Source organism: Scardinius erythrophthalmus (assembly GCF_964197995.2).
Source record: "Scardinius erythrophthalmus genome assembly, chromosome: 5".
Classification (NCBI taxonomy): Eukaryota; Metazoa; Chordata; class Actinopteri; order Cypriniformes; family Leuciscidae; genus Scardinius; species Scardinius erythrophthalmus.
The window spans coordinates 10,500,583-10,528,080 of NC_138225.1; the positions used below are offsets into that span (position 1 = coordinate 10,500,583).

At 36.5% G+C, this 27,498-nt stretch overlaps 1 protein-coding gene across 2 annotated transcripts in view; it reads right to left on the minus strand.

Moving 5' to 3' along the window:
• kremen1 (kringle containing transmembrane protein 1) overlaps window positions 1-27,067 on the minus strand; it is a 66,806-nt gene extending 39,739 nt beyond the window's left edge. The window contains exon 1 of one of the 2 annotated variants that reach the window (XM_081367318.1): window positions 26,801-27,067. In XM_081367318.1, the coding sequence (XP_081223444.1) occupies window positions 26,801-26,876 (76 nt within the window). In that variant the 5' untranslated portion in view covers window positions 26,877-27,067. The remainder of the gene's footprint in view (window positions 1-26,800) is intronic. The other variant, XM_081367317.1, reaches the window with a different exon arrangement.
• Between the last annotated feature and the right edge of the window lie 431 nt (window positions 27,068-27,498).

The following is a 27,498-nucleotide window of genomic DNA, read 5'->3' on the forward strand; positions in this document are numbered from 1 at the left end:
TCACACTGAATGGAGTGAGGAGACAATGGCAGAGTCTAAAACAATTTCCCACTTCAACTAGCTTTAGCCAGCCACGGGCTCAGCTGAGAACGTGGCAGGCCTATAAGACAAGCAGAGAAAATGATTATGTATAAAAGTGACAGTGCCAAACCATCTGCTCATCCGCCACATCATATGAAACACTCACCAAGTCTATCTGCTTCAGGGGGTGCGCTTTCAAAACGATCAGACAACAATTGGACAAACTTCAACTACAACACCACTTTAGGTCTTGCTGCAGAAGCCTCTGTATTATCAAAAGCAGTTCCCATTAAGAGGACATGATTTCAAGAGATGTATGGATCATGACACATCACTGCTGACATGTCCCCACCAAGGTGGCCGAATAAAGTGCTTCTCAAATGGTGGGTCATGACCTAAAAATGGGTCACAGGAGCGTTCTGACAGGACTGTGGGAAAAAAAACAACGCTTAATGCAAATGATAAACTGCAACTGACCATGTAATCATGCATAGTTGTGATCAAATAAATAGGTTTTTAGTATTTGGGCACAAATGTATCTGCAATTGTAGCTAGCCAAACTAGACACATGCCAACAAGGGTATTTGCATGCATCCAGTCTAGTGGTTGACCAATATATTGCCATGGCTGATATTTACATTTTATTTTTGTTTGTTTTTATCTGGTCTTTAGTTATTAATATATTATTAATTATTATGTATTTAAACATATTTACTATATTTACAAGATACTATAATAGGAAATATCTAAAGTATATATCTGTTTATTTTATGCATTTGTTTTTATTCATTATGCATTGAATTTTTGTTTAAAATTCAAAGTGGTTAATTTTAAAATTATATATATAAACAGGGCTTGACATTAACTTTTTTGCTCACCAGCCACTGTTGCTGATAAATATCAGTAAAATAAATATAAAATTTGTAAAATAAATATAAATTTAATTGCAGAAATGCAGGCCTATGTGTCATTTACTATTCTTAAATTAAATAGTGCAATATCATATAGACCTATATCGGCTTTATATCAGACATCAGCATTGGCCATCAAAAAAACAATATCAGGCGACCTAAAATAGGTTCAATTGCAAGTATAAACGTGGTTATTTGATGACCACAGTATGTTCTGTACAGTATAAGATTGTAGTTCTGAAGCAAACCCATTCCAGAACCACTGGTGAACTACTTTTACCTGAAGCTAATATCTTCTTAACTCAGTTTAAGAAAAGTATCACCTACTTGAAAAAATAAAAAACAAACTTCAGAAGGAGATACTGTAAAATCAGACAGGTTCAGAATAACAGCATCTCAGAGGAGCTCATCAATATTAACCTGACTGAACCTTCTCTATCCTCTCCAAGACTCACTTATGCAGAGCACATTATTCAATCTTGTTTCCTTTAATGGGAAAAATAAGCAGTGTGTGCTGCCATGTGCCGCCTTTGAAGGGTATAAATAGAATGAGAAACGCCTTAAGGCAGCCAACAGGTAATTCTACTTGTTGCAACTTACCTGGAAGGTGAGAATAAATTTAAAAAGTCTTCAATAGAGATGGGAAATGCATACTATTGGTTTAAAAGGATAGTTCACCAAAAAATAAATCACCCTAAAGTCATTTAGTTTGTTCAAAACCACAAATATCTGAAACCGTCCAAGTCGCTCTTTTCCAAGGCGCCAAAATCATATGGAATTTTATGATATGTTTATCAAATTGTATGGCAAACAGTGTTTCTATCACAGAAAAGAAATGTCCGGAATGACATGAGGGTGAGTAAATAATGACAAAATGTTAATTTCTGGAGGAACTGTTCCTTTAATGTAACATCATCAACCACCACTGTTTCTCAGGAAAGAATAAGTTAAATGGATGTATATGAGTTGCCTCTGGGTGATGAATAATAAAGTTCTTGAATGAGCAGTCACAGAGGTTTAGCTGGAGGGCTGGCCAACACACACAAGTGCCTGACACTGCGAAATTGTTATTTCATGCATAGACATCCTCTCTTGCAGTGGGAATCCTCCAACGCTGCATCTGGCCTCACAGAGTCCAGCTGGATGAAAACTGTGACAGAATCCACAAGGCTTTGCTGTCATCTTTCATCTTCACATTCCGAAAGGGGAAAGAAAGCTTCACGAGCTGCGACGTGAAAGTGGGACCACAAGAGGTTAAATAAATAGGAGTGGGAACGGCAGACTAACTTAGCACACGCCACTGACACCACCTCAAACCGACCCTGACAGGAAAGTAAACAAATGGGAATAACGCAGATGAAAGGAGAGCAAAAGTCTCTTACAAAAAAAATGATTGTGGCTGTACCATGGGACAGTGATGAAATCACATAATACAATGGTAATTTCATACAGTATATACCATAGTTAAAATGATTATCATTTTCATATAATGTACCACGGTATTTGGTACAACAAGTACATTGGCACCAAATTTTTAACTCAAGTGTTATATAATGTGAAGCTTTTTTTGTACGGATAACAGGCTTATTATGTATTTGTTATGAACTTTTTTTGTTTGATTCCATTAAGTTCCAATTAAAAATAGAAAATAATCAAATCAAATGAGAGTACCTTTAATTTACAAATTATTTAAATAACTGAAATAGCAACGACAACAAAAAGACCAGATGTTTATTAAATATCTAAAACAATTTTTTGGTTGAATGTTTTCAAAACTACACTGTGAACACTACACTATTCGTTCAAAGGCCAATAATATTTTTATTTTAAGAAATTAATACTTTTATTCAGCAAGGATGCATAAAATTGCTCAAAAGTGATAATAAAAACATTTATAATGTTGCTAGATTTCTTTAAAAAAAATTTTTTTACATTTTTTAGCACAATTTACACAAAAATATTAAGCAGCACAACTGTTTTCAGCATTGATTATAATAAGAAATATCTCTTGAGCATATGATAATGTTTTCTAAAGGATCATGTGACACTGCATGGAGACTGATGCTGAAAATTCAGCTTTGCCATAACAGGAATTTACATTTCACAGTATTACTGTTTTTAATGTATTTTTGATCAAATAAATATAGCCTAGATTAGCAAAAATCATCCCACCCATCCCAAACTTTTGAAAGGTCAAAAACATGTTATGCCAAGGTACTGTAGGCCTATATCAAAATATATCACAGTATTATCATGCTACGAAAACGTAGTAATGCCATTCATTTGATTTTAGGTCTAAAAGCTCGAAAGTGGATTTGTTTGAGTCAGATACGTCCGAATTGATAAAGCACAAGTCAAGGTAACACAAAAGAGAAAGAAACAGAACTAAACAAACAAAGAGCCTATAAAAAGCCAGATAGTGGAAGAAAAAAATGGTCAAATTGCCGTTGTTCTCTCCTCAAGTGCCCCAATTTTCCCTACAAACTGAGGCGAGCTTGCGAGGTAACAGCCGGTTTAATTTACATTTCCTTTTGTTATGGAGGGGGTCACAAAGCCAAGACTCGTAAAATTAACAGCAAAACAAAGAGATAGCGCCCACGCTAGGTTCAAGTTCACTTTCCAAAACAGCTCAAGCAAGCCTTTGAAGTGCAACCCTAACTGCCAGATGAACCTGCATATAAACACACAACGGGAACCTGAGACATGTGTGGGTTGTGTAAGCGCGTACTAATGTACACTGTACTAATGTACACTGGAGAGCTAAAATATGCCGTCTAACTTGTCAGCTTTATCAAAGGTTGTAGATAGTTGCGGTCCAAACGTCCTGACACTGGTGTTGAATTCCCTTGTATACTTGCTCAGTATCTGCATATATCAACATGAACAGGATTTTCAAAGCTGTGATAATAAACACAACAGTGCACTCTCTCTAACGGCAAAGTGAGCGGCAGCATGTGGGTGTATTCTTGTTGTATAAAAGCATGCTTGAGTGAGACAACTCCTACGAAAGCTAGCATACAGAGACCACTGATACAGACAATGTGGCAGTGAAAACATGCATGAATTAGCTTCTTCCCACAGCATTCTTCCCTTTTCAGCATCATCTTCTGTTCTGTCTCTGCCTCTTGTTCTCCCCATCCATTCACGGCAGGAGTGAAAGAAAGGGAGCGGTTTTAAGCTGTAGACTGCCGTCATGTTGTGGGATTTGAGAGGACACTAGAGCTCATTGTTCCCACAGGATCTCATCATGCTTGTGTCATTTGCACCCTCTCTCTTACATCAAGACCTCTCAGCGGATATCCGCCTACAGATCCTTGATTATTTTAAGCGCTACCTACCCATTAAAAACCCCTTCGTCTGGAGTTCAAGGACGCAATCTGGAAAGAAAGGAAACTGCTAGAATAATCACTTCTGGTAAACTGAATTTGAAGGATTGAATACTATACTTTCTACTACAGTGAATCTAGATTTCATTTCGAGCCTTGACGGGTCATATCATAATTTTTTTAATACAAGTTCCATTGTTACGCCAGTAGGTGGAGGCAATTGTCTGAAATAGAATAGTTCGTTCAACCAAATCGATTATTTCAGAAACACGGATTCATTTACGAATGAAACAAGTGGCCGTCTTTATGAGTGAATCACTGAATCATTCACTCATTTAAGACTCTCAGGCTGTGTCCGAAATCGCCCTCTACACCCTCATTCACTATTCGCTACATTACTCCACTAATATAGTTCACTCAAGGGAGTGAATGCAAACGAGTGACGCATTTGCATAGTTTGTGCTTGCTGTTTAATTGTAACTTAGCAAACTGGCAGCTCCAGTAGTGTAAGATGAAAATATGTATCTTGAACTCTGTCATGGAAACTATGTAAACCTTAATTAAACAATTTTATAATCAATTAAAAGGAATTTATACCTGTGTGATATTATGCTGTACCCACATTGGACCATGGATGATTCGGCTAGCGCCATCTTCTGGTCAGATGCAGGAATTAATTTGGCGCGCAACTCTCACAGTGTCTATTCTCTAACCGCCGAGTGTATGCTCATTATTGCGGTCTATAGTGGGATTGAATGAGTGCACTCGATAACGTCCACTCAGGTTTCGGACACCACTACAAAATGGTGTCCTATTTAAGGGTATAGGGGGCGATTCCGGACACAGCCACAGTCCTCTCTGCTAATAATCACACACCTGTAAACGCTACAGACATGTGCTAGCATTGGATGTCATTGTTTATTCCCCACAGTTGGGTTGTTAGGAAAAGTCTCAGATCCAACAGGTTTGCTGTCAGATCCAATATAGTTTGCACTGGGAAGTTTTGTATTTTAAAATTAAATTAAATTAAATTAAAGGAAATAAAAGAATAAAATGAAATTGAATGAATTAACAACACAGGTTCGTTGGAAAAACGTGGCTCTACATTTTAGAAAAACTCCAAAAAACATACCTACACATCCAATTCAATGCAGTTTCCAGCTGAAATGAACACAGGGAGATTATCACTTAATAAAGATTTATTTTGTTATTCTTGCTCAATACTATGTTATGAACCTAGTAAACACCTAAAAACACTTTTACCATAGTGCATGATTTGTAAACTAATACATTTGGACATTTGCATCACTTAACCAGCTCGATATGCATGACTTTTCTGATGTAGTGAACAACAACCAAGGTACTAAAACTGGACATTTCAGTTTGAAAGTGTGGTGAAGCTTGCAAGATGCATGTGTGTTATCACTGGGACTTTTTTACACCGAGCCTGGGTTGGTAATTAGAGTAATTACTTAAATTTACAGTATGCTTACATAGTATATTGACATCATATATTTCAAAAGTTCAAAGAAAAAATGAGATTTTTCATGATATGACCCCTTTAAGAGTGAAGCACAGGCTACATTCTCCTACTCTGCACAACATTACAACACCCAGATGGCCCTAAAAACATTTAGAGTGTGATTTACAAAGGGGTAAAGCATATGTTTAAGCTGTTAGCAAGAGAGAAAACAACGGAGAGATCAATAATCAGTGCGGTCAGCTATAGATTCTGTTCAATGATTTAATAAATATTAGAGTTATCAGCCAATGCTCCCTCACCGTGTTATCCTATAAAACCTGCCAGATGTTTCTATGGATAACTGGGTTACAGGATCATGGTTTTATGTGCAATTCAAATCAGGACTGTTTCTGTCAAATCAGAATTGGTTGGAGAAATGAGAAATGATTATGTTACCACATCTCTTCTCTGATGGGAGTTCAGTTGAATTTTAGAAATCCAAGTTGACTTTCGTACAAGCTTTTGGTTTGGCCAGAACAGAGGAAAGTTGAATCAAAGTTTGGATCCACTTGCCTGTAACACCTCAAAGATCTGTGTTGCATATTATTACACGTGCACACACAAACTCACACCTGTTTCGGATCGCCCTGTTTTCGCTCAGGTTTATTGGTATTGCAAGAATGTTAATTATATGTGGTTTTAGGCAGGCAGACATGTGTCGGGTGCATTGAAGGGCATGTGTGTGCAACGGTAGACCCTCTGATACTGAGAAACAGTGATTACAGGCCACACCACAGCACAGTTTCTGTCTCATATTACTTTAGGCCAAACAACCCCAATTCAGAACAGAAATACTGCAGAACAGCACTGTTTTTGGCAACTGTCTTCAATGGAGTTCTCTCCTTTGGGAGGAACATGTACATATAATCAATAGTTAAATCAATCAAGGGTATATAAACAGACGTATACTTCATTCCTTCTCAAAGCTCTGCACTGTTGCCCAAGAGAATTGAGCTCAAGTCAGTTCTCAAGAATTACAAGAAGCAGGCCACATCTGTCAATCTTTCTAAACCCCTAATACACATATACTCTTACAAAAATACTGTGAAAGAATTGAAGTATTGGTATTTTTTCCTTAACTTTGATACAAACTACTGCACTGAATGATTATCATATTTTACCATGGTATTAACATGCCACTACAAGGTACTGCAAATAATATGATAAAACTCCCCCGAAAAAAAAGAAACAACTTTGGAAATATGCATGTGCATAAAAGCAGTGCATTACAATTGTACCATGTATAAAACAAAACACATATTGTAATACCATGGTACACTTATGAGTATTAGGAATGTACAAAAATTGGCTAGTTGGTGGGATCAGACAAACAAAATACACTTTCTTGCATGCATTCTCAATGTAACAGAATGCAAAGGTCTAGTTTTAACTTGATCCACAATTAAACATGTTTGAAATCTGAATTAACTTAGAGCCACAACATCTCAGCAGGTTGGTGGGAAAAACTGAAGAATTTTTTTGGATCCACATGCTAACATATCCTCTGAGAAGCTGCGTCCCCAAATTCATCCACTTTAAATCTAGATAACAACTAGTTGACCATCCCAACCCAACTGTAATTAGCACTATTAGTCTCCGTTTATAACAAACATAGATGTTTTTCAAACTCTGTCCAGGATTACATTCTTCAATTTTGATAATTAGATATAATTAACATCTACAAAGACTTTTTAAACATAAAAGAGATTTGTACATGATGATGGCATCTGAGAATGAGGTTTTTAGGCACTGTTGTTAAAGCAACATTTTCAATGTGTTTCTGAACATAATTATGTAATATGAGAACAAAAGGTGGAGACAAAAAAACATAGAACATTAGAAGGATTAAACAAATAAAATACAAAATAATATAAATGTAAATTAATTTCTTCCTTGATAGCGCTGCCTGCAGTGAACCAAACATGAATGCTAAACCTATATAGTATTTTAACTGCTCCACTGAAGCTCCAATTAAACATGGGATGAGGAGGTTTGGGGGGAAATACTTAATTTCATTTTATTCCATTTTAATTTTCCAAAATGTCTGAAAATCGCTCTGAGCCATGTGTTTTCATTAAAACTAATTACACTGAATGTAGTGTGGGACCTGTTCACCCCATAAAAAGGAAGATGGGTGGTTGCTACACACGGCAGGTACAGACATTGCCCAAAAAACTCAATAATCTCACGCCTTTTCCCTCAGGAGAGAATCAGCGCATGTATGCGTGTTGCTCAAACATCCACCATCTGTGGCCAATGTTTCATGCAAGCTGTAAAGTAAGAGCTTGCCTCTAAGAGCTGTTTTGAGAGCAATTATGAGGTTATATCTACTAAGCAGATGCTTTTATCCAAAAAGTTAAGGATTAAAACAATACATTATAAACAAAACTAGATTTGTACATGATCTAAAGAAAATATGATTGGTACTTGCCAATGCAAAGTTTTCCACAAGGTTGTAAGGGTGTTGCTATGCGGTTGCTATAGGGTTCTGAGTGTTTGAGTGGTTTTCTTGGGTGTTCAGGGTGGTTGCAACAGAATTACTTAAGGGCTCAAGTCAAAAGAGTTCAACCCACAAATGGCTATGATATTCTGGTTTGTATGCATGGATCAAGTCCCTCCTTCAATGTAAGTAGGAGAGATTTTTCATCCACAAAGTGCAATAAGTGACAATAGTAATAGTGATGCTCAGCAAACAAACACTAAAAATAAAACAAGAATTGGGCAAAGCAAGCTGGTAATAGAGTGGTGGAGGGATGGCGTATTTTTGTAAGCCAACCCGGAAGTTAGCATCGCCCTTGTTACTTTTGCCAATGGCTTTTGGATTATTGTAGAAAATAAGGTCTTTTGAAGCGTTAATACAAGCGGCAGAAGTCAAAAGCTAAACGTAGGCTATAAACAGATCAGATCACGGTTGCATGAGTTCAACATCACCATCACTAAGCTTCCGACAATTCTTTCAGTCTTTGATTAAAAATATTGTCCCTGAAAGTTCAAGTTATAATAGTTTGCAAGAGCGCGATTATAAACACGAGGTTGTGAAAGCGGACTAGCGAGTCGATGAGTTTACCTGTTCGGCTGATGACGTTTAATGTCCCCGAGCTTTAAAAAAACACAAGAGGGTGAAAATATCTTGAGCTTTTGTTCACCACTGACATTATTTCAAGCATTTAACCAAAAACTTATTAAAAAAAACCAATGGCTTTAGGAAATGCTAAAATGCTAACTCATTTCAGGGTTTTGGTCGACAAAAATACATCATCCCTACAACACTGTATAGATCTTGAGTATTTAAATGCCCATTTAATGCATTTCTTGTTATTTTTTTCTATGAAACAAATGTATGTAAAGATGCTTTTTAAAATAATATTTTACACATGGCTCCAAAACATGGATTCCAAGGTTTCCAAGATAATGGTATAAATTCAATTCAGTTCAATTCAATTCAATTAAGAAACATTTACATTAAAAAAAAAAAAACATGTAAAAAGCTTTATTAAAATATAATAGGAAGTTTAAAAAATAATAATAATTACACATAATAGGAATATCCTACATCTGTAAATGTAGAGATTTTGAAAAAAGAATTACATTTTGAAAGGTTAACAAACATCAAATAATAGGTTTAACTAAACTCAAGAAAAATAATTCTGTCATTAATTACTCATCCTCATGTCGTTCCAAACCAGTAGAAGTTTCATTCATCTTCGGAACACAAATTAATATCTTTTTAATCAAATCTGAGAGCTTTCTGTCCCTCCATTGACAGTTCATACAGCTACCACTTTGACGCTTAAAAAATGTTATAAAGAGATCGTAAAACAATATAAATCAAGTGTTTTGTCCAAATCTTCTGAAGAGACACGGTCGCTTTATATGATGAACAGATTTAATTTAAACTTTTATTCACATAAACATTCATCAACTCACACATCAGTTGTGATAAACGGAAGCTCAAGCATGTTCGCTTGACGTGCGAGAACCAATGAGGTTAATTCTCATGTTACGCAGAACGTTTCAGCTTCCACAAGAACCAATGTTTGGTTCCAACGTTTGTTCTTGTGAGTCAAACAAGTACAGTTGAGCTTCTGTTTACATTCACTGATCAATATTTACATGTGAATAAAAGCCTAAATTCAATCTGTTCATCATATAAAGCGATTGTGTTTCTTCTGAAAATTTGGAATAAACCGATAAATTCAGATTAGTTTTGCAATCTCTTTATGAACTTTTTGAAGTGTTAAAGTGGTAGTTGCATAGACTGTCAATGGAGGGACAGAGGGTAAGTAAAAGATGATAGAATTTAGATTTTTGGGAGAACTAACCCTTTAAACGTAAATCATTTGTCATATAGATAGCTGTTGAACATGTTTGGGAACCCCTGCTATAAAACACTCATTCGACTTTTGAAATCCTTGCAGAAAAGTCAGCATTGTTCACATCACTTTAACATTTTTTCCTCTCCTTTCTTTTTTGTTGGGTATTGATATTGGTATCCTTCTGTTACCTCATATCAGGTCGGCTTCCTCGACAATCCCTCGCTAAAGAAACACCATATGAAATGCGCCTTTCATAATCTGAAACCAAAAAAAAAAAAAAAGAAGCAACACAAGACAGACAATCATCAACATCTCCTTGTTTTCTCCATCTGCCTGACAGTAAAACCCGCTTCAGTGCAACTGCTCAAAGATACTGGAAAAAAAAACAAAAGAGCAGAGAAACAGATGGAATAGCGAGAGAGAGAGAGAGAGGCGTGAGAAAGAAAGTCCAGGGCATCCCTGTTGTCCTCCATGAGAACGGGATCAGTTTCATGGATCCATTGAGAACTTGGAGATCCAGTTACATGGCACTAAGAGTGACCTGCTCAAATCGGACCCGAGGAAGCACTCTATGGGTCCGCTACTGAATAGGCCTCATTCATCCCTATTAATACACAGAAAAGAGTCTACGCCAGCATTGAGATAAGATAGCCAGCCATTGAACCCTGTTGATTTCAAAAACTCACAGGAAACCAGTAAAAGAAACCAACAAGATTGACGGAGTTAAAATAAGTAATCGAAAAGGCCACAAACTGAAGCCTTAAAGGGTCGTTTCACCCAAACATCATTTATTTATGTCGTTCCAAACCTGTAGGATTTGAGGATTTGAAACCTGTAGGACCTGTCAATTTGAGTATTGAATTGTTTTTGACAATATAATGAAAGTCAATGGGGTCCAAAACAACAGTAGACCTCATTCATTTTCATTGTATGAACATTTCTTTTCTGTTTCACAGAAGAAGGAAAGTCATACAACTTTGGGTGAGTAAATGATGACAGAATTATTATTTTTAGGTGAACCATCCATTTGAATCACAAAGTTTATGGGCTCTTTTCAAGTTAAATGACTCTGACTAAATGAAACAGTTAAAAGTTTCAGAGAGGAATAAAATAGTTTAAATTTCATTTAATTGCAAGTTAGCTTGAACTGCAAAACACAAAGTTATTTCATCCCTACCACAAGTATCTAACCCTCCACAATAGTCTTCCTGTTGTTCCATGTCACAGTTTCCCGCGAAAAGAAAAGGGAAGGTGACAATTTGCTTCTTTGCCACAAAAGTCTTTCTGGGCTTCCGAGCAAGTGTATTCGGGGAAGGACGTTTTTATTTTCTGCCTTGTTCTTCTTCCTTTAGAGCTCTCTGGCCGGTGGCGGAGAACCAAAGTCAATGTTCGCATAAAAGTGAGGGAGTTCACAGGACAGGTCACATCCCTCTCCGGGGCAATTCAATATCCTACTATTATGATATTGGTCATGGCTTTTGAAATCATAGCTGTACAAAACACCACATAAGTACATGTTTGCTTGTTTGAAAAGGTTCAGATTTGGTCTTCAGAGATGTGGGAACGTTAGAGGACTTCCTTCAGATAATGGGCAGTTTCTACAAAGTACAATCGGTAGCATCTCCTCGGTGTGTTTGCCGAACATCTGCTGACTTTACCGCCATTTAAGAAGCCCTAGTGAATAAACTGCAGTACTGGCGCATTTTAAAGATTCTCGGCTCCATTACATGGCCAGACAAAGATGAAAAGCCTCTCGAAGACTTTCAAAGAACCTTCTAATCTCATTATCCCATAGAGTGAACTGAAACAACCCATTACAAAAAAGACGCTGTTACTTTCAGTCGAGGATTTGCTTGGATCAGCAATGTAGATAACTACACTCATGGCCTTGAGCGTCCAGACAGATGCATTTGCATGCTGGTGGCACAATTGTTTGTTTTAGCTTTGTTTGTTTTTTTGCGAAGCGCTGCAACAATACTGCATTTTAATTTAGCCCAAACAAACCAATGGTAGTTTGGAAAACAGTCATTATCTTAAACAATTTTCATATGCTTTTTTGCATTTTTCCTAGAGCACTTTCCAGGCACTCCCTATATGCAAATGGTCTCTGCTACAGCTTCGATTATAAACCATTTTTTTTTTTCTTCTGTGAGAGAGAGAGAGAGAGAGAGAGAGAGAGAGAGAGAGAGAGAGAGAGAGAGAGAGAGAGAGAGAGAGAGAGAGAGAGAGAGTTCCCACATGTTCTAATTTGTTACACTGTTTATTTAAATTTAAGTTATGTTATAATATTTTCTTGTTTTTATGTTTTTATTATTATTCTATGTATTCCAAGCTTTGGCGATATTGTATTATTTATTGTCATGCCAACAAAGCAATTTTAAATTTGATTTGAGAGAGAGGAAGAGTGTGAGAAAAATCCAATTGAATATGACAAGCTCTGTCTGCAGGCATTTGCAAATGTCAGAGTGAAAAGAAGCTTGTGAAGCTTGCACAAGCGTAACATTTGTCAGATCAAAACCACAGAGATGCATGTAAAAGGGAGGACAGTGAAAGCAGAAGGAGGTAGAGAGAGCTAGGCTACAGATGTAATGAAGGGAAACACTCCTCTTATGTGGCAGATCATGAATTTTCAAAGCTTTTACATCCTAAATACGTGATAAATGTTTGGTAGCTTCAGCTTCTATTAGTGTCGGTTACAGTGATGGCATGAAAAGAAAGTGTGGCTACAAGCTTTATAGCATTTCTGTGAATATAAATATGTTTCAAAACAATCCACAGGTGGTTTGATGGTATATTAAAGCAATAAACCACAAGAGGCAGTGTGTTACAGTGAGTTTGCCCCTTAAAAATCACTAAATCAGACTTTTATAAAATGGTAGCAACAGAAATATGATTTAAAAAAATGTTTTTAATGATTTAATGAATAAACATTTTAATTGATTTTACAATTAAATATAATTAATTACAGAAACCATTCTTTTCATTTATATAAAATATATATCTTTTATTATATAATAGCAATGAAAATTTTCATTAATAATTATTAAATGATATTCAATTTTGATATCACGAAAATTATTATATATTATATTACATTTAATAACTATAGTAATTTAAACAAAATGATATAATAAATGATATTTAATTATGTCACTGAAAAATGGTTAATAATTCAATATAATTTAATATATAAAATAAATGAAAAATGGTTTATATATTATATGATATTTAATTATATAACTGAGAGAAATGGATAATAATTCAATATTTACAGTTTTTCTCGATTGCTTAAACACATTTCTTGAAACTATGCCTCGTATTCTCAAAACTATAAACACAAATCCATAACGTCTCACCCAATTCCCCAAACATCCTATTTTCAGGTCAGAATGAAGCTCTACACTCAAAACCATTCACTCTTGCTGAAAAACCAAACTTTGCCCTCAGACAGGACACACAAGCCCTCAAAATCACACACACTACAACATAGTCTAAGACACTGGTGCAATAAATTCAAAACAACATTTCCAAAACTGGAAAGTTATGTTGCTTGTGGTTCCCCCCTCACAAACCTTTCACATGATGAACACAAAAGACACAACCAGTGGATACATTGGCACATTTTTATTCATACACAGAAAACACACACACACAAAAATATTTTTTTTTCCTGTTTTACTCTTTTTTTTTTTTTTTACTCTCTCCTCAAAATTAATTTTTTTATATTTACTTACAGTAAGATGTGTGTGACCAACATATGACAGTAAAAGAGCACACGCAAACCATATTCTAATATGGAATTCGAATTGTATTGGAATGGTAAAGAGTGTTGGGACGTGACAGGAGGGTCTCCACTCAAGGATACAATATGATGGACACGTCTAAGAATGTTCCACATATGTTTGAAATACCATCATTTGCCTAGAAAAGATAACATTCTGGGAGTCCAGACTATAAAGGAGAAAGGATGCCCTCCCTTCACTGTCACACTCTGTGTTACTCTGTGTGACTGTACGACTGCTGGCCTTTTCTTGCAAGAAAATACACCTCATCAAAGACTATTGGAAATGTTTGTCTCTTATTCAGTGATAGAATTTTGTTTGTCACCACTCCTCCCTGAAGGCTCTCGAGGCGACGGTAAAGCGACTCAAATTTGGCCTTACTCGTAGCCGAGCCTCCCTCATAATCATACCATTGACTAACACATGGGCAACTAGAGTGGCTTGAATTTCATCTGAGACTGCTTGTCTTCTTATCCTTGCCCTTCCTCCTCATTCTTATCCCTCCTCGATCTCTTCCTTCATGTCTTTCTGGATCCATTGTTCCAAAACTCAATAAACTGATTTGGGCCCTTTTATCTATCTATTGAAGGATCTGATTGATGTGTGTTCAATTTTGACTCTTAGTGTTTCCACTTGGGTAATTGTGTGCTAACTGAGCTGAAGCTGTGCTGACTTGAGTGAACAATATTGAATGCTAGTGCTTTCTAAATGACAACATGGTCTAAGCAATGAGAAATGAAGGGATTTGTGTGTAGAGTTTTGCAGTGACAGTTCAACAAATCTGACTCATGTGTCAAAACAGGGAATAGTGTTTATAGTTTAGTGAAATGGGTGTGCTTTTTGATAAATGGCATTATGGTTTTGAAATTTTAGTTCAAAAGCCTGGTTATAGTGTTTAAGCAATCGAGAAAAACTGTAATATATAAACAATGTTTTTCATTGCTTGATATTATATATTAAAATGATATTTTATTATTAATAATAATTTATTATTATAAGTACAATGTAAAAACAATATATCTACACAATAAGTCCATTGTATCAAATCTTCAATGTAAGTATAGTACATAAACCACTTAATATAAAGTGGGACCTATATATAAAGTAATATAAATAAATATATAAATAAATAAAGGTGATAATATCAATGAAAAATTCTCTATTAAATGATGTTTAATTATTATATCCCTAAAAAATTGTATGTATTAAATGATAATTAATTATATTAATCAGTGAAAAAAAAAAGGCTTATATTTTAAATTCATAGCTATACCAGCATTTCTCAGTGATTAAATAATGAATCTAATCACGAACAGAGAGGCACACATCCACAGACACTTCCTGACACGGGTGCAAATGCCTGACAGCTTAATGTTCCGCTGTCTTCCACTGCTCCTTTGAATTAGACAGGGCTGATATGACAAACCTAACCGAGGTGTCGCTCTCTTTCTCTTTCTCCCTCAATGCCACTCTCTACACAGCTATCATTCCTGTCAGGTTTTATCAACTCATTCAAAGGAGGACAGGAGTTACTCACTTTTCCACTCGGTTTTATCGCACTGCGGGCACTGAGCAATCACACCCTGACAGCTGGATCCTGGACAGGTGACGAGTGATAGTATGGATTAAACAAGTGTATGCCTTTCAAATTTAAACAGGAACATGACACGTCTCACAGAAAAACAATCGGAAACATACGTTCCATGTTTCTCAATGCACTGTCATGTAAAATCATCAACGGCAAACGTACAGTACGGTTGTTCCGACTCTTATTTATTTACCTCTCTAAATCATAATCTTGATTATTATTATTTTTGATTCATTATGCCATGATATCATTGTCCTGTGCCTCCAGAACAATTAGTCACATGGTGGCACCAAAAGACAAAACAAAAACAAACAAAAAACATTTGTCTGCATGTGTCTATAGATGAACAATTTAAAAATATCCAAAATGTAAGAGATTAATTGGTTACAAAAGAGGTGCTTTGATGACTCAATGAGCTGAAATTTAGACAGGAGATAAATTTAGCGTAATTTCAGTGAAATTCCACTGGCAAAAAAGTCTATTGTCAGTAGTTTAGTGATGTATGAAGTACAGCTCACATAGAAGTCACTTCCAAACCCAGCAGCTTTTTGCTGATCAGTGCGGTGAATTCATGTGACAAACTTGAACATGAGTGAAATCTGTGTGGCGAAATCTTTCGCTCTCAAAATTCCACATTGTGTGGATTCCTATTCAAATGACTGGATTTGACCCATGGAAATCTTCTGAACAACATAACTATGTTATTGCACCATTAAAGAGGGTTTTAACATGCTAACAATGCAATAGTTACTGTTAGCATGCCAAAACACAGCACAAATACACTGTCAGACTCAGACCCTCTCAGAGACGTTTTTACATTTATCGCCTCAGGCAAATGTTGTTCTCAGGTGTCAGTCTCGGGTGTCGCCAGAATGTGTCTGTGAAGTTTCAGCTCAAAACACCACAGATCATTTTTGAGTGGAAATAAAATCATGCTGTTTTCGTGCATGTATCTTTAAATGCAAATGAGCTGCTGCATCAGCACCCCCCCCATCCAAAAGTGGGCGGAGCCTTTACAGCTTGTGCTTCTGATGGTTTTGATTATCATCTCTATCGCGATCAAGCACACGTGACATTGCAGTTCATCATCATCATGAAAGTTTATTATCTGCATGCGTTTAAAGCCATATCAGTCTAAACTTCTGATATATGGTTTTCTGAGCGCACACATCCGAACTGGAAACCAGACGAAACAAATGCACACAAAGTTATGTAAAAAAAAACAGTTTACATAAACAGTCAGTTATGCTTGTGAACGTAAACAGCAGGGAAAGAAATCAAGTGTATATTAGATCTGTGTATTAAAGTGAAAGCGGCGTAACATACAGTACCTACTGCCATGTATGCTGTTAATATGAATCAAACAACAAAAGAAAAAAAATAACTCACTGCTCTTTATTGAAAAACTTTAGTAGCTTTAATAAGAACAAATTACTTAAATGCTCTGGCGAAAAATTAACATGGTGGTCTGTGTACAGTTTACTGAAGGCGGGGTCTATGCTAATTGGGCGGCAGTCGTGGGCGGGACCTAAGCATTTGTGACATCACATGGCTAGAATATGCAAATGGATTGTTCTGAGACACTGCTGATGATTTATGGAGATTACAAAAAGAGGAGTGGGTGGATTTTTACCATTATAGGGTGGTTGTGTAAACACACACTGCCAACACACATTTATGTTCAAACCGCTCAAAAATACTAACTCTAGATAGAAGAAAAAAATCACTAATCAGTCTCACTAACTGACTGACGACTAGTCGATCATCCTGACTCATCCCTACTTGACAGTAGATAGATATAGTTGACCTTTTGACCTGCACCGGCTCCACAGAACACCAATCAGAGGTCAACAGGAAGTCGTGAGCGGATGGCATGGGCTGTTACATCCTGAGCCAAAATAAATGGCCTCAGACAGAAAAAGGCAGCATGGGAGGCGGCTGAGGTATTCTCTCTCTCGCCAACTTTATACAAGCACATTCCAAATTCATGTTTATAAATATGGATATTTTTCTGAACCAGGCATCTGACATATCTCAGCATGTTGGATACCGTGATGGTGGTTAAGCAGATCTCAATCTCTCTCCCGCTGTCTGTCTCTCTCCCCTCTCACTGACCTTTGCATACTTCTGAGAAAATAACAGTTCTGGATATAGCTTTAGCAAAACACAAAATATGCTGTGCATAGTAAAATGAAAAATATAAAAATAACAATGTTGAGTCGAGACGAGTTTTGCCCTTTGCTCTAAATGCAAATGTTAAACTAACTAAATGGGTGGTAGGGAAGTAATCAACAACTAGAGAAAGCAATAATTAAAAACACATTCAGTAGGCTTGTGTTTATTGTCTACAGACAACATGTAGATTAAATCATAGCCTAAGATAAAACTATTTTTAACGGCGTTTAAAAGGAATGATTTGCAGATGCCACATTAGCTAGGAGGTGAACTGGTTTGAACAGGCATTAGGTACAGAACAGGAGCTTCTAACTATCCCTAGGTCAACTAAGGCTTGACCTTTGACCCATGGTGTAACATCAAACAAAAGAGAGACAGACATAGATGACCATCATAAACCTCTCGTATACTCCCACATACCATTAGCTTAAGGGTTGTGGTTCAGTATTAACCTTGTCTCTAATAAGATGTTCGGAAAAGACAATATAGATTCATTTGGAAGCTTGATTCATTTCTGAATCAAACAAATCAATCAAATCTTTCAGCGAATCAACTGAATCAAACAATTTAGTGATTTATCACACAAACATGTTCACAGAATCCAGTCTTAAGTGTCACACGTTCCTTCAGAAATCATTCTAATCTCTGATTTGCTGTTCAAGAATCATTTCTTATTATTATCAGTGTTGAAAACAGTTGTGCTGCTTCATATTTTTGTCAAAAAACATTATTTTCATTGTTCTAATATTAATTTCTTTAAAAAAAAAACTGTTCGGATAACATCTTGGTCTTGGTAGAAGTGTTTGAGTTCATTTAGCCTCTTTAGGCACCTCTCATCCCAGCCGAACTTGGCGTTCAGGTATTGTCATTAACACACGACGTGTTGCCTGCTTATTTTCTGCTTAGTTTCCCGTAGAAACAGAGTCAGAAACAGGGATTGACAGAACCGACCACAGGCTGTGTCTCTGTCCAGAGGAGCAACGCGGCCTGTATACTGTGTCACTCTTGGATACAGAGGCATCTTTGTGTTCCATGTTTCTCGGTGGTTGGTTCTGGATCGGATCAGCTGGGTGGGTAATTACAGCCTGTTGTGTGTAAATGTGAGGATATGCTGGCAGGAAATGGGTGGAAGGATTTCTGGGAAATGTATGGGAGCAAAGGAATGCCAGTGCCCTCTGAAACGACAGCCTCTGATGTGGGTATTTCTGTTGCTAAATTAGAAGAAGCCCTCTCAGCTAACCACCTCTGCACCACAGATACAGAAAGATATGGGAGTGGGCACACGGTCCAGTGGTTCGGCATTATGAGGGTCCCTGTATTGACTCAAAATCATTATCACTTTATTTATACATCAGAAATCTGCACAAATCTGCCTTCTAGTGGAACACCAGCCACTAGGAAAAACAAATCCCTATGGTTTCTCCTAATGTTCTTCAACTTTTGAGATTTCTCTCCTGAATGTTTCAAACTGCACTCTTTCCAAAGCCAACAAGCAACAGTCAAAGATCTCAAATATTTCTCATCTTATCTGAGCAATGCTGTCCACACTAAACTGATAGCGCTGTTCTTTAATTAAATGTCTCCTTTGTTTGGTGTTTTCGCTCCTATTTTTTGCCATGTTTTACAGTGAAAGGTACATTTACTTGAGAAGCAAGACTGCACGAGATTTTTTATGTATTTTTTATTTATTTTATTTTATATTTGTTTCTCATTGTATTCTATTTTATGCAAAGCTATAAGTAAAACAAAAAATATAATTTAAGTTTATTTGTCTTAGTCCACTGGCAAATAAAATATCACTTTTATACAAATAAACAAAAATGCTAATGCTTTATGCTTAAAAACAATAAACATTCCTAGGGCCCTATTTTAACGATCTGAAACGCAAGTGTCAAGCGCAAAGCGCAAGTAACTTTGTGGGCGGGTCTTAGCGCTGTTGCTATTTTCCCGGCGGGATAAATGACACTTGCGCCCGGCGCAAATCTAAAATGGGTTGGTCTGAAGTAGCTTCATTATTCATAGGTGTGGTTTGGGCGTAACGTGAAATAAACCAATTAGAGCGTAATCTCACATTCCCTTTAAGAGCAGACGCGTTTGTTCTATAGCGGATTCCTATTGTAACAGCGGATTTACCAGGCGCGCGCCAGGAGCGGTTCACAGCCAAGGAGACCGGCGTTCTAGTCAGGGACGTTGGGGATGGAGAAACACACCCAAATTAACTTCGGTTAAAAAGGCGTATGATAATTTGGGTAAATGTGTAAGCTAGATGTATGCTTTTATAATAAATTGTCTATCTATCTATCTATCTATCTATCTATCTATCTATCTATCTATCTATCTATCTATCTATCTATCTATCTATCTATCTATCGTAATAATGTATGATTTGCAAAAATGAAAACTGCTGCTTCTGTGTAGATGAGAGAATCAAAGTGTATGCGCGTTGTGCACACGCTACATTGATTATGGCCAAGCATGCGCCCTTAAAATAGCATATGAATAACATGCGCAACGCGCCACTGACTTTAAACATTTTTTTTCCTGGTTAGTGGCGCAATTGTTTTCTAAACCTGCAAAATAGCATGAAGGAACGTTTGCGCTGGAACACGCCTCCTCTTTGCGCTGAACCGCCCCGGGGAGCGCAAGTGTATTTCTTAGTTAACCGACGTGCTTCTGTGGAGGGAAAAGCGCGCTTTGCGCGGGTGCAAAATAGGAATGATACATGCGTCGGTGTACAAAGTCAATTGCGCTGGGTGCAAGATAGGGCCCCTAATGTTGTAAGACAAATAAACTTTATTTTATTATTTAATTTTAAGAACAATTATAAGAAAAACAAAAAAATATATAATTTAGGTTTATTAGGATTACTAATATAGGTTAATAATAGTTTTTCATATTTTGAGCATAAAACAAGGGAAAATGGCAATGCTTTATGCTTAAAACAATGATAAATGCCAATGAGGTAAGACAAAAAAAATGAATAAATCTAAACTTAATTAAAAATGTATTCCCTTAATACACTCAATCTCATGAAATTTTGCTTCTCAAGTAAATGTATTTTGTTTTAACAATATTTAGAAAACAAGACAAAAATATGTATTAAGAAAATTGATTTCACAGTATGACACAAAGTTGGTACAACCAAAAAAAGAACAGAACAGAACAGAATATTGTATGAACTTCTGGTGTACTCGACAAGACTTGAAATGCTTTCACACAAACATACACACATATGCATTAATGTACACATGCCATGACAAGCAAGTTTCACTGGAAAAACTAGTCAAGGCTTCAGAATAACAGCATTGACAGCATTTGACGTGGATGACCAAGAACAAACAAAATAAAACTAAAAAAGAAAAACTGTAATCCCTAAAAAATAAACCATCCATTCACAGTCTTTAAATAATAGTCATGAACTCCAGTGGGTCAATGCAGCAGTGCTTTCTAAACAAGTACACATAAAAAGAAAAAGAAAAAAAGGAAGTGGTTGAAGGGAAAAAGAAAAAGCACAAAAGTACCAAAAGTCCCACATTTCCGCCCACCTGGCTACTGTTTCCCTCCCAAACCATACTTCACTGTCAGAGCGACTCTGAGTGAAGACACTAGACAAAGCGCAGGCGCTGCACTCCAAACAGCCCTGGGAAGAAAAAGAGGAGGGGAACAAGAGAGAAAGACAAAGATGGAGGGAAAATAAAGATAGAGGAGAGAGGTAGTCAGCAATGGCAAGCAGCCGGACAGCAGGAGAGAAAGAAGATTCCAGAACCGATGAAGGATCTGTTGGGCAGACGCTAATGCAATATGGCAACAAATCCTCCTTTAACACTTTCAGCAACGGCAGCATCTTGTGGGTTTAGCACGCTTTAACTGACTGACAGTGATGCAGTTGACTGGTTGTGATTTCCTGTAACAGATGACAGTTTGGAGAAAATATAAACCAGTATTTTGATGTTGGATCTTTGCTCAACACAACAGGCAAACTGAAGAAACATCTGAGGTTGCGTTCTGGAATTCCCAATCTTACGTTTGCAAGATTAGATGAAGTCTAGTCAAAGAGTTAACTAAGTGTCTGTAGATGAAATGCTGATTCAGTTGATCACACACACTCAAGAACAAAAATGACTTTAAACGGTGCTGATTCTGAGCAGAGATCTCATTTCAGATAACATGTTAATTTCTCACGACTGGTCAGGACCAATAAGCCACATGGTGCTTGCGTCGACTTTTGAAACGAGATGAAAGACGAAACAATCACGACAGACAAGGCATGACATGGATTTAATAACTCAAGCTAAATTGTTGATGCTTTGAAGTCTTCGGTTTGCCCTTCAGCCATAACCATTCCATTCATTTTCACAATCAGCACATTTTGCTTTGCATAGAAAAACACAGCAAACAAGCATCACCAAGTTCACATTTAACAGCAAAAATATGAGGGAAAAATGCATCTGTCATTTTTAGCTCACTTACTGCATTCCAGTCGACAACATCTTTTAACTAAACCCAAATCCACTTTCCATGAGTGACACAGATGCTTCTTCTCAAAGTCCCTGAATAAAACTCTATTCGTTTAAAAGTGCAATAGGTGATCTGGGAAATGCTAACTTTAGCCTGCTAGCATTGAAAGCATACGATCCCTGCAAATCGCCCGTCCAAAGCCAAGCCTCCTCCAAAACACATGAACGTGCACAGACCAGAAGCGAGAGGTCCAGAGACAACGTTATTGGATTACATAATGTGTCATTCACCATTCACAACTTTACAGTACCATGAGTAACAGTAGCTACTACAATAACAAACGTAAACAACTGTTTGCTCCATTCTCGCTCTGTCTGAGCAGCGTATACGTGAACTCGCTGATGACATATGACGTCTGCGTGAACAATTGACTTACTGGGAACACATGCTTTCATTTCATTCAGACCGAATGCAATGATTGAATGAACATTTTGTGGTCCTATGCCTTGCACAGATGATATAAATTTATAAAAATACATTTAGACAGCTTAACATAGTGATTGCTATCAGGATATGAGGAGACTTTAAACCAGCATAACAAAAAATGTTTCTGTAGAGAATCACCTATTGCACCTTTAATACATATATTTGACCTGGCCTGGTCAAGGTGCAGGTACAACCTGCTCATATCTCTTAGATATGTTTAAAAGCAAAGGAGCAGAAGCTTTAAATTCATGCAATATCAAGAAAAAGGCAAAAGAAAAAAAAAGTTTTCCAAGGACAACAATAATGCATTTCCCCATGTTAAAGGTGCAGTAAGTAATTTCTGACCCAGCACCACAACACACTTGCGTTAGTAGCCAATCAGCAGTAGGGGGCGTGTCCACTCATGACGGGGGAGGAGAAAGAGTGAGCAAGAGGGAGATCTGAAGAAAGACTGTAGAGAGAGAGATGGCTGATAAGACATTAGAAAAGAGAAAAGCTCAGAGGAATATCAGTGGAAAAAGAAGGGTTATGATCAGGCAAGAGCTTTAGCACCCACGTTAATTAGAGCTGCCCGATCAATCATTAAAAGATTGCGATCTCATTTCAAAAACCCAATCGGTCTCATTTCAAATCTGCGTTTACGCTGCCCCGGATCCAGAGAAAGCAGTTATCATGTATAGGAATAAAACAAATTCACAAACAGTCTTTTCAACTACACAGTTTCACAGTAGTGTTACAAATATTCATATTATCACAGAAGTACTGGGATAAAAGTTTATAGTTCATATATAAACACTACGGTACAGATCAAAATAGAGCAAATCACCTTTTTAAAGTAACATGGCGCTTCAAATAACGATTGTGTCGATTACATTGATACACCACCGGGTTCAAAAATGTATTTGTTATTGAATCATTCATTCAAGAGATTTGTTCAAAAACGCTAATTCATTCAGTAATGAAACAAGTATTTATGAGGGAGTCTTTGAATCATTCATTCAAACCGTTTTTTTTTTTTGTTTGTTTGTTTTTTCATTCAGATTATTTAAAAAAAAATCAATAAACCGCAAAATTTACCTTATTGGCATAACCTCTATTAAGTGTTATTTTGTTTAGAATCGCAATCTTTCGTTGAATCCAGAACTAATATATGCTGTTGTTGTAATGTATACTATATATACTATGTATGCTATAGTAACAGGACTGTTTTGAGTGTCATTGTCTTTTGAGTGTCAAGAGACATTTAGTCTACCATCGCATGTATTTTGTAATCGAGTTGATTCCAAATATCAACAGTTTCTTAGAAATTGCTTACAGCACCTTTAATGAAAAAACACAGATGCCATACTCTTTCTTTCAAATGTCTAACATAATTTAAAATGCAAAGTGTTTCATCATTCACAAGTATAAATCTATACATCCAATCACACATAGACATGCACAACAAAATGTCTCTTCACTCATCAGATATCAATAACCTAAGAGCCTAACACATGCAATGACTTGTGAGTTGTGACACCCTAAAACCACTTCAATAAAGCAAATGCATGCACTAATTAATTAATGCAATAAATCTAGCTAGCGGCAAATAATCATATTCACAAATTGGGAGCAAAGTGTACAAATCGTCTCACTGATGTTGAATGATTTTCATTATATTTTACATGGAAACACAAGGATTGCAATGAGCCATCAAGTCATTTCAATAAATGATTTTTTACTGCAACACATTAAAACCTCTGGGTGGATGGACATGTTACTGTATGCCTTATTAATTATTACAGCACTAATTAGCCATAAACCTGTCAAAATTAGTCATAAACCATGTCACATGTCATAAAGTGGTAGAAAAACTTTTAAAGAGGAATAAGTCAAGTAATTATCATGAATAGGTTCTGGAAGGCAGCTTTAAATACATTGCTAATGCATAGGTATAGAGGACATGTGCTTACGCATTGCTCAGATTGCCTAACCTGTCATTTGAATCAAAGACTATAATTAAAAAAAAATAATTAAAAGAGAGCGTATGGGATTTGGTTCTGAGACTTGAAACACAACACAAATTACAGCTTACAATGTTAGCAAAGCAATGCGACAACCTAGAGCACTCCCATTATAATCAATGCAAATGTCTTTAAACTAAGTTTAATCTATGCTACTGCATTCAAAGTTCTTCTTTTTTTTTACTTTTTGGAGAAAAAGTTGGATATACCTTGGACTTGCTAACACAACAAGTTAGCTAACAGTCAATTAACTTGGCAGTCAATTAACAAATTTATAACAATAAAAAAGAAAGTGATTCTTTAAAATAATAACCTGCTTGACAATGACACCTAACTATCATTGTTTTATATCTGATTTTTTATTAAACTAGGAAATAGAAAATTTCCCTAAAATTGTTTTTGTGTCTTGTCGCACACATGAACTTTGATTGGTCGACTGATTGCTGACGTCACTTCCACCCTGGAAGACGTCACACTTTCTTTGCTGTTTATCTGGGATGCGAGATGCTTGCTTTGTGTAGTCATTGCTAAACATTTATGAATTACCATTTCTTTTGGGTTTTGCATAGAGACAATTCATTTATGGTTGTCTGATGCTGAAGATGGATTTATGATACAATTAAATATCTCAAGTTCACCTACTTGAAATACGGGACGGAAGATTTTGACTGTTTCTAAATGAAAATAATGTTTTTGAGCTTTCAACTACTAAATATCATATGAAAAGAACATGATCTGCTCATTAAGAACAAGTAGATTAAGTTGTTTGAGAGAAAAACTAAAAGACTTCCAATATATCCAGTATTGAACATTAATGGCAGATACGTAAATCTGTCAATAAGAGTAGCTTAGAGGTTTTTTGTAATCCCAAGAGCAGTTTAATTAGACAATGATGACACAAAGAGATCCCTTACAGATATTTACAATGGTAACAATAGCTTCCGCCAAAATGCCATAGTTACTGTGGTTGCTGATAGTAAAATAAAACTGTGGTAACTTGTGGGAATCAGTCACCATTCTGTCGTCACATAATATATTGAAAGCTTCTAACTTTCTTTGAATGAGATCCCAAATTAGAATTTTGCAGTAAACAACAGTCACTGTCGAAACTGGTATTGTGGTGGAAACTATGGTTTACCATGATTTCATATCTGTCCTGAAAAATACATTAAAGGGATACTCCACTTTAAAATGAAAATTCTGTCATCATATACTCACCCTCATGTTGTTTCAAACCTGTATGGATTTCTTTCTTCTGCTGAACAGAAAGGAAGATATTTAGAAGAATGTCCGTAACCAGACAGTTTCTGGTACCATTGACTTCCATAGTAGGAAAAAAAATATACTATGGAAGTCAATGGTACCAGAAACTGTCTGGTTACTGACATTCTTCTAAATATCTTCCTTTCTGTTCAGCAGAAGAAAGAGGGTGAGTATTTGATGACAGAATTTACATTTTAAAGTGGAGTATCCCTTTAAAGCATGCAAACATATAATGTTTGTATAATTATATTACACGTAATGTATGTGTAAACGTATAATGTCACATAATAAGGCATATTGTGATTAATAAATTAGGGGAGCTTTTATACTAAGATTGCAAAGAAAAAAAAATCTCATATACAAAATCTTTTTAGTGTTGAAAGGTAAATTTGCCACGATTTCTCTATTTATAAAGAATTATTTAAAAAAAGTGTTAACATTAACTTAAAAAAAGGAATATATTAAAATACATTGCACATGATATATATACATACAGATTTTTTTTTAGTATTATTATTATTTTAAGTCATTACCTTTGCACACAATATTAACTACTCTCACCATGTCCATCACTTGATGGTTCTTTATACTAAGATATGCTTTGAATAATTTTGTTTGAATAAGTTTCATTTTTCAAGACTTAAAAAGTGTCAAAAGCGTCTCTAATTGAAGAATCGTCAAAATGCAAAACAGCGAAGCTTAGTCTGCACGATCAAATAGTGTTTTTGAGATGATTTAGTGCTGAATGGATTGTGTGATTCATACGGCTGAACCAGAGGCAAGACGAGGCAAGAACATTGACAGAACGCGCTGCACGCCGATGCTCATCTCGAGACTGAGTCGGGACAATGTGGGCTCAACGCAGCGCACGACTGTAAGAAACATCTCATAAAAGTCCTACAACCACCCGAATGCACAAAGTTACAAGTCAAAAGAGTTGAGGACTAACCCGTATCGAACTGGTCTGAAGTTGACGCGCTGAGGCAGGCAGCAAGGAGCACAGCTGCGATTCTCCACGAATCCATCGCTCTTCTGTAGTAGGCTTTAAGAGATCTGAACACCTTCTCTCTCTCTCTCTTCTCGCAGGTGAAGTGTTTTGAGTCCAGTCAGGTCAGTGGAGCTGAAGCAGTGAGCAGCTGAATGTCATAGAATCTCGCTGCGCGTCCGCGTTAAGAGCGTATGAACTTTAAGGCAGATCAGCGCTGCCCCCAGACACACACACAGACACAGACACAGACACACACACACACACACACATACACAAGACAGATAGCAGAAAAAGTAGGGATCCTATTTCAAATCATGTGACAGGAAATCGGGGCAATAGATTCAACCTGCCCCATGCATGGGGGCATATACCTGTTGCGCGCTGTGGGATGGCTGGAAATCCAATAGCTGTGAGCGAGACGGACAACACAGAGTTAAGAAAAGAATCCCTGAAGACTTTTAAATCGGTGATGATTCCAATAGGCTACAGAATGTGACATTCTCAGATAGATAGATAGATAGATAGATAGATAGATAGATAGATAGATAGATAGATAGATAGATAGATAGATAGATAGATAGATAGATAGATAGAACACAAAAGAAGACAGCGTGTATTAACTAACATATTTTTATTAATCTTTCTAAATGTGAATAAAA